The 12,579-nt window shown below is 43.0% G+C and overlaps 1 protein-coding gene across 2 annotated transcripts in view; it reads left to right on the top strand.

Annotated features, from left to right (window-relative positions):
- G3BP1 (G3BP stress granule assembly factor 1) overlaps positions 1 to 12,162 on the top strand; it is a 366,859-nt gene extending 354,697 nt beyond the window's left edge. For both annotated transcript variants that reach the window (XM_086931268.1, XM_086931269.1), the window contains exon 12: positions 11,225 to 12,162. In XM_086931268.1, coding sequence (XP_086787394.1) covers positions 11,225 to 11,431 — 207 coding nt within the window. In that variant the 3' untranslated portion in view covers positions 11,432 to 12,162. The remainder of the gene's footprint in view (positions 1 to 11,224) is intronic.
- The last annotated feature ends 417 nt before the right edge of the window (positions 12,163 to 12,579 follow it).

Here is a 12,579-nt window from a genome sequence, read left to right as displayed (position 1 = left end):
ACTCAAACTCAATCCTCCCCCTCTAAAGGATCCTACATGGGTAGTTACTGAGGAAACAATTTTAAAGGAAGGGGTTGCGGTATACCAACATGTACCTCTCCCTCTCCCAAAAAGCTTTGACTTAATACCAATTCCCCTCTGCCAGCATACACCAGTCGGGAAAGACTGCAACAATTCCTTGCCATTTGGCAATCAGTAACATCAGACAAACGGGTGTTGGACATTATCCAACATGGTTATTGCCTGCAGCTCACAAGCAGTCCTTCCAATATTCCACCTTGCATTCACAAGTTCTCGGCGCACCAACAGCTCAAACAAGAGATATAAGCTCTTTTAACAAAAGGAGCTATTTTACTCACTTTACTTCCTAACACCCCCCCCCCCCCCACCCCCCCCAAAAAAACGGTTCTCTGCGGGAAAGCTTATTCTTGGGCCATTAAAGATACTATCAGAACACTTCCATAGGGTCACCCTTCAATAGGTGCTTCAGTTCTTATAGCAAGGCAATTTCGTCAACACTGAACTAAAAGGATATGTACGTTTATTTCCCTAGTATTCACCCAGCACATTTCAAATATCTCAGATTTGTGATGGCAATTCTATCAATTCAAAGTACTCCCATTCGGAGTCACTACTGCACCCACCGTATTCACAAAATGTCTAGCAGTGGAAGCAGCTCATCTAAGAAGATGACATATCCATGTGTTCCCAAATCTATACTATTGGCTCATCAAAACCAACACACACCACAAGTGTTTACAACACACTCTGATTACCATAAATCTTCTGAATCCGCAGGGATTAAGTCGATGCACACAAATCCCATCTTCAACCCACACCGCTGCAGCCCTATCTAGGAGCTATGCTAAAAACTCAGACAGGTTTAGCCTATCCCAATGCAGCCAGGATTCACAATTTTCAAACAATGCTACTACGATTCCAAAGCAATCATTAACGCGCAGTCAGAACTTACATTCAACTCTTTGGGATGACTGCATCATGCATTGCAATACTGCCTCATGCAAGATTAAACATGCATCCTCTAAAGGAATACTTAGCATGTCCATGGAATCAATCACAGGGTCAGCTAAAAGATCTACTTGCCACAGCGGACGCATCCCTTCCAAAGGGTTTGGGATGCCCATCTACAGCAGATCACAGTTCAGGGTCTCTGGGACACCAAATACAAGAATCTTCACATCAACTACCTAGCGCTTCTAGCTGTTCACCTAGCGCTAAAAGCATTTCTACCTCGCCTAATCGGGAAAGTTGTCCTCGTCAGGCAGACAATATGATGGCTATGTACTGTGTACAAAAACAGGGGGGGGGGGGGGGGGCACAACACACTTTACAGTTATCGTGCTTCTCGGACCATTAAGATATGGGCAATACATTACAAAATCCAATTGCTGACAGACGACCGTCCAGGGACAGACGCAAATTTGCCAATCGAAGCAGGAATGGAACGAGTCCCACCCCAAATCCTCTTTCCATACTTTCACAAATGGGTGTTTTCACATATAGATCTCTTTGCAATAACAGAGAACTTAAAATGCCCAAACTTTTCCTCCAGGTTACCACACCCTCTAACCAAAGGCAATGCTCTATGTATGAATTGGTCAGGGATATTTGCTTACGCTTTACTGCCTCTCCCTCTTCTTCCATTGCTGGTTTGGTAGCTCAGCCAAACATTTCTCACCCTTATTCTAGTGACTTCCACACAAACTTCTCAGCGATGGTTAACCACAGTACTAGAACTCTCAGTAAATCCACACCAGAAGCTTCACCTTAACTCAAACCTCACCCAGAACCATGGAGAAATCAGACCTTCAAACCCCAAGGAGTTCAACCTAGCAATTTGGCTCTTGAAGTCAGTTTGGATACCTAAATCTACCCCCAGATTGCCTGACAATTCTTAAGGAAGCAAGGAAACCTACCACTAAAGCATGCTGTGCAGCGATGTGGAAAATGTTTTTTATTTATATTGTAATAACCAGACAATTGACCCACTAGATGCTTCGATACCACAAATCATTTATCTATTGCATCTCCAACGTGCAGGCCTTGCCTACACATCCACACTACTCACCTTGAGGAGGTGGCTGCATCTCTTCAAAACAGACAGACAACACTTATACCTATTCAGAGTACCAGAAATGAAAGCCTTTATGGAATGTCTTAAGAGTGATATCACCAAAAGTTGCACCTGCATGAAACCTTCATATTGTTCTAACAAGACTTATGGGCCCACCTTTTAAACAATTGCCCACTGCAATTCCTTTCTTTGAAGGTTGCTTTCTTGATTGGTATGACTTCACGAAGTAGTGTCCGTGAGCTTCAGGCACTCACCTTAGAAGATCCATTCTTCCATCTTCATAAAGACCGTGGTTCTTCGCACTATCCCAAAGTTCTTTTCAAATGTAGTCTATGCTTTTCTTATTAACCAATTAGTTAAGTTACCTGTTTTCTTCCGTCAACCTGATTCTGTAGAAGAAATAGCTCTACATATATTAGATGTTAAAAGAGCATTATTGTATTCTATTGATAGAACAAAAGATTTTCACAAAACTTTGTGTTGCCTTTGCTCCCCCTCCTAAAGGGAAACCTCTCTAAATCTGGTATTTCTAGATCGACCGTTGAATGTATCCAATCATGCTAAATGAAAGCCGAAAGAACTTTCTCTATACCACCTAGAGCACATTCTACTTGTAAAATAGGAGCATCTACAGACTTTTTTAGGTAACCTTTCCATAGCTGACATTTGTAATGCAGCTACATGGTCTACACCACACACATTTACCAAACCTAGTTGTGTGGATGTATTAGCACGTCAACAAGCTAATGTAGGACAGACAGTGCTAAGACCATTATCAGACCACTGCAATGCTCACTGGTAGTTTTGGAAGAGCACTGCCATACAGTCTATGCAAAGCATGTTTATCTACAGCACACATGCCTCAAATGCATTGTTATCCTGTAAGCATCTATTCCTGGCATGTAGAGATGTAGATTCACATGCGCCCTCCCTGCTCCCTGGCACATATGGCTGTTGCAGTTATTCTCATTGTACATGCATGGAAATCTCTGTACTACACTTACTAACTCCATTCTCACCCTCTTGCGGGAAAACAATTCTACAATGGAGTAGATGCCTATGCACACTATCACGGAAAGGAGTCACCTTACCTCGAGACTGGAAAAAAATTATTTGAAGAAAAAAAACTTGCAAACATCAGGACCCAACACTAGATGGCAGGAGTATGCAAAGTATGTGCATCTACAGCTCTACATGCTAAGAATAGATGCTTTAAGGGTCAGTAACCTAATCCATAGTAAATGTGTCCTCCCCTGCTGGCACACCTCAAACCCCCTACCCCCCCTCTCCTCTTCCCAGCCATTCAACTGGCTAGGGAGATGCAGAGGAGGCCGATCTCCAGCTGCCCTATCTCTTCCTGGAGGGGGAAGGTACTCTGCATCTGTAATGTACTGATGACTAGGAAACACAACATCACATGCTGTGACTATGAATAAGCCCCACTTGTACCATCACAACCCAGATCCCCACCCCCACCACACCACCACCACAAATTCAAAAGCCTACTTGTCTTTGCTTTAATAGCGTTCTGACAGATCTATTAGTCAGGCGCACAAAGAGGAAGCTTGAGAGTTAGGAGTCCTGTTCTACCCCATCGTCGATCTTAGTCCCTCCTCGATCTTAGTCCCTCCTCGATCTTAGTTGCATGTGGGTGAGATGCATTCATTTAGCTCCTCTGATGGCACTCCCCTCTTCCCTTGTCCCCATGGTGCCATCCTGACTAACAATGCGTGGGGTGATCCGGGTGTTCACTTCTCGAGCCCTCTGGTACATTATCTCGGATCTGCGCTCCCCTCCCCCTCCATGTGCTGACCTCTCCCTGAATGGCGTGACAACTCAGCCTGCCGGCCTCTGAAAAGTGACCTCATCACACATTTCCAGCCGACTCCAGTCTTCCTCAAGTTGCTGAAAGAAGTTGGACTTGCCATTGGCTACCAGCCTTAGCCGTGCAAGACTAAGCAGCATGTATTTAAATTTATTGGAATCAGTTGTTCCTTTACTTTAAAGAAGTATTTTCTTTGTGTATGCAGCTTTTGTGTTTTAATCCAGGAAGATGGCAATTTTATGATTCGTGTACTTGTCAATCGGGAAACATCATTTACCACGAAGGCATTACCACTACTCACGTTTACCACGTGACACTTACCTCGCAGGGTGCCTTCCACGCAGGGTACCTTCCACGACGTCTTTACCACGGGCTAGGGGGGAGACGTGGTAGTCCTTCAAGACGAACTGCGTGGGCATGGGAGGGCAGAGGGAGGGGGGGGGCTCGGAGGGGGGCTGGGGGGGGTCTCCCCCCCCCAAAAATAACAAGCAGGTTACTTTAAAAAAAAAAAGAAAATAAATTTAAAAGAAAGAGGAAAGAGCCTCCCCCAAAGACGTGCCGTGTACGTCAAAAAAGCAGTCCTTTTTTTATTTTGGTATACGTGTTTTGACGCTTGTTTCTAAGGAGGATGGAAGTAAAGGCTCAAGGAGAAAGACGTGCAGGTAAGACGTTTCTACGCGTAGTAAAATGCTACGTTGTAAATACCAGCGTGGTAAAGCCACTTGCGAGGTAAAATTCGCGTGGTAAAGCCATGCGTGGTAACTGAAATCGTGGTATAATCATATATTCTGTCAATCGCGCTGTCCCTTGCAGTCCATACTGTCCCTTGCAGTCCATAGAATGTACTCGTTGTCTCTATAATTGAGGATACATGCAATTAATGCCCATGGGGGGGGGGGGGGCGGGGGGGGACCAAGTGATGGCTCTGCAATCGGGGCTCTGTGCACCTGTTCCAGTACGAACATAGAGATGAGTCCCTGTGGTTTTAGCTTGTTCCGGATCCAGTTCTGTGGATTTTCTGCCGCGTTCTGCCACTCTTTCAGAGAAGCCAAGCAGCTGGAAATTGTTTCGGTGGGAGCATCCCTCAGCTTGCTCTCTCCTGTCTTTCAGCGACCTTGTTAGTGCGATCATCATGCCCATCTGATTTTTAAGTGTGCAGACCTCCACTCTGAGCACCACAATGGACTCATCTGCTGTAATAACTTTCTCCATGATCCCATTGCCCAGCTAATCAAACCCCTCCCGCTGCTCTTAAACCACACAATGATCGCACAGTGTTCTAGGTAAATTCTGAAGAATTTTGTTTTTAACATGGTTTATTTGGTTTACATAAATATTGCAAATAATTATACTTTTACCCCTCTGAGCATTGTTTAGCAGAAACTGTAGGTTAATTACTAGCAAAACATAGATCTGCCCTAAGCTTCCAGGTTTATAAAAATTTTTTAGAAGCATAGATAGATGAAAACCTTAAAGCTTGACAGGTGTCCAGTTTTTAATACTAGTTTGAAAAATTCACTGAAGCCTGTCAACGGAGAAGCCGTCACTACCTGATCTCTTGAAGACCTATTGTTGTAGGAGGCTGTGTGCATCAGCCCCTCGGGATTAACTCAGTTTGTTTGAACTCCAATAATATTTCTTACATTCCTTTGAACAAATTGATTAAAATGCATTTTTAAATCCATTCTTCGTTCAGGCGCACTGGTTCCGAACTGGTTGTAACCATGACAACTCAGTTTGTTTCAGTTTATAAACTTTATTCGACAGTTTTAAAAACGTCATAAAAGTACACAAGATAAAATCGTACAAATATCATAACGCAGGAAGAGTACATATCATCATATGTTGTTTCGTGGACATACAAAAGTCAGTAAATGGGGAACACAATAAAATAACTAAAAAACCATACTCTTCCTTAGAGCAACAGATTTCAGGATAAAGGTTGCAGTAAAAAAACACAAATCCGGGCTAGCAAGCGAAAATAACAGTTTCATGGCATTTGAAGTAGAGAACACAGAGTATTTTTTAAACAACGGTTTCAGGTAAACAATTCTTAGGGCTTTATAGAGGGGGCAAATTAACATGAAATGAAGGGTACTTTGTTTGGTCAGTCCATCACATGGACAAGCAGAAGTTGGATAATTTTTCATCTTTGGGAAGGCCACAAGATTGTGGGCAATACCAAGTCTAAGTCTGGATAGTACGAATTGGTGAGATTGTCTATAGATTATTTTAAGGTAGGTCGGCAAACCAAGACCATCATTTACATTGGAAAAATAGAAAGCATGGGTTGAATAGTTACGTGTATCTGCTTTCCGTTTACTGAGTTTTACCCTCATGAATTCTTCTTTCAACCCCTTTTTGGATAAAGAAGTTGCAATCTCGGGATCTTTACGTACATCCAAATGTAAGAGTTCCTTAAAAGTAGTAGTCACATACTTTATCCATGGTATATTCGCAAATTTATCCAAAACCAAACTATCTTTGATAATGCACTTTGTGAAGCTTGTTTCATCCTTCAGCCAAATAGACCTCCAAACCAGGAGGGGTCTCAATTCAATTAGATCGGCTATATGGTCCAACCTTAGTTCCTCGTGGGCCAGATAGTTGGATGCCGTAGGGGGTAAACAAAGTAGCCGTTTCAGAAACAAATTTTCCAATATTTGCAAGTCTTTGTTAGACCCGTACCCCCATACCCCCGATCCATAGAGTGCTATAGATAAACATCGGTGTCTATAAATATTTAACATTGCAGGAATCCTGCGGCTGCCCAATTTATTGGCAAAGCGAAAGACACCTAAAGAAGCCTTCCCCATCCTGGCTTTTATGTTAGTGTGTTCAGGTGCCCATGAGCCCAGACTATTAAAAGTAATGCCCAGATAACAAAAATTATCTACAGCCTCAATTCTGTTATTTTTAAAATAGAAAGACTTATGGTAATTCGCCTTTTTGCCACAGACCATTGTAAATGTTTTGGTGTTATTAATTTTAAGTTTTTTACCCTGAATGAAGTCATAAAAACAATTCATTAGCCGCTGCAAGCCAATTGGAGTTCTGGATAATAAAACAGTGTCGTCCGCGTATAACAACACTGGAATTGGTAGGCCCCCTGCTTGTGGTGCATCAGCCTGGACCTGTTTTAATTCATGTTCCATGGAATTAATAAAAAGAGAGAAAAGCAGGGGGGCCAGTACGCACCCCTGCCTAATGCCTGATTTTACCTTAATCTTGCTCGTGCACTCTCCAGCTGGACCATATCGAATCTGTGTGGACAAATTGGAGTATAGCCTAGCTAGGAAATGGATAATAGCCGGGGGAGCCCCCATATCAAGAAGGGTTGTCCACAACTGGGAATGATTCACCAGATCGAAGGCACTAGAGAGGTCCGCAAAACAAAGAAATAGGGAACCGGATTTGGCCAAAGTATATTTACCTATTAAAAGGTTAAGGTTAATACATTGGTCAATGGTCCCCAAGCCCTTTCTAAAGCCATATTGTGATTGTGCCAGGATATTATTATCAGACACCCACTCCTCCAAGCGTAACAATAATACTCGGCTCATAATTTTAAGGGAGGAGTCTAGAAGGGAAATGGGGCGATAGTTTTTGGCCTCCCCTCTATCTCCCTTCTTGTATATCGGGATGATAATGGATTCGCTCCAAGTTGCCGGGGTGGAAAGATCAGTGGCAGCATTGAAGACCTGGGTCAATAGGGGGCTCCAGAGGGCCAAATCATGTTTGTATATATCTACCGGGACCCCGTCGGGTCCTGGGGCTTTCCCACCTTTACTAGATTTGATTGCCATGTCCACTTCTCGAATGGTGATTCCCAAAGGCTGCGGACGCAGCTGGGGGTTCATATGGGTTTTATCATAAGTCTCCTCAGGTGGATCGAAGATTCCTGAAAAATATTTGACCCAGCTCTCTTCACTTACTAATGCGGTAAGTACTGGGAAATCATCATTCTGGAGAAATGGGGCATTAATAGTACTCCAGAACAATTTACAGTCCCGGAGGGCTGCGGCACAATCCAAATTATCCCAGGCTTGTTCCCGGAGTTCGTTTTTCCTACGTTTGAGTTCTGTGTTATAAGTTGACCTTAAGGTTTTAATTATTTCCCTATCTCTAGGGAGATTTGACAGTGCTTGCTTAAGAGTTTTTAGCGCTGTGGTACAAGCGCGGTCAAACCAGCCAACCTTACCCCGTTTAGATATATTCTTATTATTAGTAAAGATTCCATTAATTATAGTACCAAGATCCTCAAAGTCCGTTATAATGCCCGTAAGAGGGGCATTGACTTCCAGACAGCGAAGTATCTGTTTGGAGCCGCCTACCACAACTGTGCTATGTAGTTTTTCAGATTTTTCGGTACACCACTTTATCCTGATTCCGTTAGGCCTACTTGGGACGATATTGTCGACAACCCTGCCTGTGGGCATAATTTTCGGGCCCCACATAAGAATATACATAGTTAGGGCATTGTGGTCGCTCAAACAAAAATCCTTGGTAATTGGCACTGTACAAAATGGCACCAAAAGGGTTGAGATCAGCAAATGGTCAATGACCGACTCAGCGTCCCTCCCTCTAAATGTTGGAACGATATTGCCCATAATGTCGAGAGCTGGTTGGTGAATAACTAAATCAAATTTTAACAGAAGACCATTAAGGGCGGTCCCATATAGGGAGTGTTGAAAATGTGCTAGATTCTCCCCCGATTCCCCATCAAACCCACAAACTGGGGTTAGAGAGTGCGGGCATGTTCTAATGTTGAAGTCCCCTCCCCATATGATGTCATAAAATGAGTGTGGTTTGTTACAGATTTTATTTAAAAAGGCTTCCAGTTCATCCACAACCAGACTACTGTTAGAGTCAAATGTATTATTGTAGTGATTGATCAATAAGATGTTCCTGCCCTTTTTAGCTTTTAGTTCCAGAATTTGTGAATGTGTGCCCACAATTGCATATGTACCAACAGTTATCGGGAGATCAACTGATATCAAAACAAGCAGGCCCCCTTTTGCCCTCCCCATAACAGATTCCTGGGCAACACAATTGTATGAAACAAAACCATCGACATAAATTTCTGTAGTGGACCATGTTTCCTGTAAACATAAAATATCAAACCCAAGAATTAGTTCCCTCCACCCTAAAGCTGAAGCTTTCTGACGCCAGCCAGCTATGTTCCAGCTCACCATAGAATACCCTTGATCACTAGGGGGAGATAGCTCTTCTAGGGAAGAGATCATGGTACATCCTTTATCATCAATAACCTCAACGGGTGGTGAAAAGTTGGACTCGTTTGATTTATCACGAGTTGGGGGGGTCCAAACAGGTGTATTGCAGGTTATTTTATCTCTCATTGCTGGTAGGGTGTGATATTCCACAGTGACTCCGCTATCGGCAAGGTTAGTCTCGTTGGGTAGAGGGGGGACAGTAGTGTGGACATTGGATAGTCAGTCGACTCCTTCGAGCCCATCAAGACAACCATATCGATTATAATCCCAGAAGATGTTCTGCGGGGTCTGAAATGGGGGCAATCTGGTGTGACTTGGGCGAAAAGGCCTTCCCCTACGTTCGACCCTAGTCCACTCGTTGCTTCCATCATAGTACAAGGGGTTAGTCGGTGGTGGGAAGAAAAAGGAAACAGGGAGGGTCTGGATAGTGGAATCGGATGACCTATTAACACCCGCACATATGTAAGATACTGTGCGTGGATCTCTAAAACTGACAGTGATACAATCTCCCTTGATAGATTTAGGGGTTTTACCGATCCATGGTACCCTCCGCACCATGATGACTTCATTGTGCAGATGTGCCGGCAAGGGGCGGTTCCAATTAAGCCATTTAATAACTTGATTTTTGAGGGAATTGAAAGTTTCGGTTTCACCCCTGGCTAATGGAGGTGCACCTGCCAGGATTACCATAAATCGGTTGGCCTCCGGTGGGAGGTTGGGCCGTCTCGTTCTTGGAGTTTTAAGATCTTCTGGTTGCGGCCCTTGGGTATCCAGAGACATAAGTGCGGGTGGAATATGCAAACCTTGAGGGGGGCCTTGAGTAGACTGTGGGGCAACTAGGCTAACCGAACTAGAGGCTTGGGGAGCGGGTTGTGTGCTTACGGTCATAGAAACAGGAATTTGGGGCACAATAGTCGGAGGAATAATGTGGAGAGAGGGCAAACTAGGAGGAGGGCCAGAACTATTAGGCTTAGTGGAATTAGCTAGAAGTATAGCAGTTGATTTCTCTATATTAGACATTCTGAAATCAAGCCTATCTAGTTTGGCCTCTAGAGGAAAAATAATCGATTTAAGTAAGATTGCTAATTTATCCATAGACATATCATTACTGGGTGAGCTCCCTTCCCCGTTGGAATTCAGCAATAAGGGTGCTCCGTCTGTTCTGGCTGTTCTAGCTATTTTAGATGTCCTCCCAGTAGTTTTTCCCTTGCAGTTATATTGTCTCTTCCGTTTCTTGGTGGCCCCTTCATTCCCCCCCTGAGTTGTAGGGATAGTAGGATTCCCATCATTAACAGCGGCAGAGGATACATTTGCACATTCAGATATATGGCTAGAATCAGCTATGGTGATGGAGGGGGTTAATTCCTTGGCTAATGCAAGCTCAAATACCTATAAACCTCCCGTAGAACTATATTTGCATTTCTGTATTCATTTGATATTCATTTGATATTCACCTAATTTTAAGTTGAATTGCCCCAGTTCTTTTAGGAATGAGTTTTAATTTTAGTGCTCCTGATCCTGAATAACATTGGCGATTCATTGATGGAAAGATGCTTTTATTTGTGGGCACACATCTAACTTGTCTTTTTTTTTTCAAGCAAAACTCAAAAGAGCCTTCCTAATTTTTTGTTAAAATGAACGGAGGAGCACGTAGCTAGGTCTCAGTTGCTAATTTAAAATAATTTAAAGAATGATAGATTGTTTTATGTTTTACTTCTGAATAGCTCTGAGAACCTGCGCATATGTGTAGATATTCGGTCCACAAATTTTGTGAAATTGTCATTTTGGGCGCCATGGTACTGCAAATTGTTCTCTTCTGGATAAGCGGATAAATGATAATGCTAAAGGAGAGATTGTATATAATTTAATTTAGTACATACACAGATGGCTTTGAATATTTAGCTCCCAAGAGTTAGTAAGATTAGTAGTTGGCAGTCATTCTTCTATTTTGGTTTCCTGTTTGGCAGTTTGCATAAAATTGTATTATTTCAGTCCTACATGGTTCTTTTAGATTGTGTGTGAATTTTTCAAGCCATAGCACTAATTCTTAAATGTTTTCTTCTTCCACAGCCAATCATGTTTAGGGGAGAGGTGCGTCTAAATGTGGAGGAGAAAAAAACACGAGCTGCCAGGGAGGGTGACCGACGAGACAATAGGCCCCGTGGGATTGGGCCTCGTGGTGGTCTAGGTGGTGGCATTCGGGGACCTCCCCGTGGTGGTATGCCCACAAAACCTGGATTTGGAACTGGAAGAGGCATTGTTGGGCCACGTCAATGACCTGGCTGCACGAAGATGACCCACAGTGGCACCGAACTCCCCATTCCATTGCAGCCTTTTGAGTTCCAGCGTTGTGCTCCTTGGAATGGTTGCCCATCCTGGTGGACTGCTACCTTTGATACTGTTCATCTGCCCTACGTCTCATTGGTTTTTTTTTCTTCTAGTTTTGTCCCAGATTTCAGCTTGTGTGGAACAATGTTTTAGGAGAAGTGGATCATTTTAACCAAGAGACCTCCCAAGTTCACTGAAAATATGTACAGGATTCATTTTCCCCCTCTTGCTGTCCACCTTCATTTTGAAGTGGCTCTGCCTTTTTCTTAAAGGATATTCTTTAAAAGCAAAACTGAAATTGGGTGTATTTCAGTGAACTGAGTTAAGCTTCCTCTTCACTTGCACATGACAGGCCTTTAGAAAGACCAAGCACTTGATTTGCATCCAGAGACTCTAAAGTACCATCCCTCTTCCCACCTTGCCACATCTCAAAGCTGTGAGAGCCGCCGACAGCTATTTAAGTCACTTTTACTCTGTGGCGCCGCCTAAAGGAAACTTAGGGAAAACAAGTATTCATCAGAACTTTTTTTTTTATGTATCTTAACACGATCACTGAGAGAAATAAACTACTGTTTTTACCACTCATATGTTTTGAGGGAAATTGTGGGATAGGTTTTTTAATATCTGGCTGCTTGGCTCTGAAGTGTCTCCTGAAATAGATTTCTTTTTTCATTGCAACAGGAAGTTTGTCTTGTGTCCGTGTTTAATTTGATGGGGAACCGAAGATACAGCCGATTTCTTTTTTTGTGCCTTCTATTTATCTCATTCTAGTCTTGGAGAATTGTTAAAATAATAAAAAACAAAGAAAGATGACTTGCTCGGTGCAACACCTGACAAACGCTTAAGCACTCACAACGCTTTGCAGCTTGCCTACTTACTTGGCTGAAGGAAATGCCAGCATAATATTGTTTGCATTATGCGCATATCAAACAAATGATGGGATTTAGTATTTGAAACTAATCATCAAATAGTTGTGCTTGAAGAAATGTTGTGAAAACTGAATTGTCTGCATTTCAGCAAATGCGGTTCCCCCTTTAGAAGAAATCAGCATGGATTTCGTGCCAGATTCTATAGGTTACAGTACTGGATATTTCTGT

The sequence above is a fragment of the Lissotriton vulgaris genome, chromosome 7 (genome assembly GCF_964263255.1).
Source record: "Lissotriton vulgaris chromosome 7, aLisVul1.2, whole genome shotgun sequence".
NCBI lineage: Eukaryota > Metazoa > Chordata > Amphibia > Caudata > Salamandridae > Lissotriton > Lissotriton vulgaris.
The sequence above is the reverse complement of the archived record's forward strand: the minus strand, read 5'-3'. Positions and strand labels throughout refer to the sequence as shown.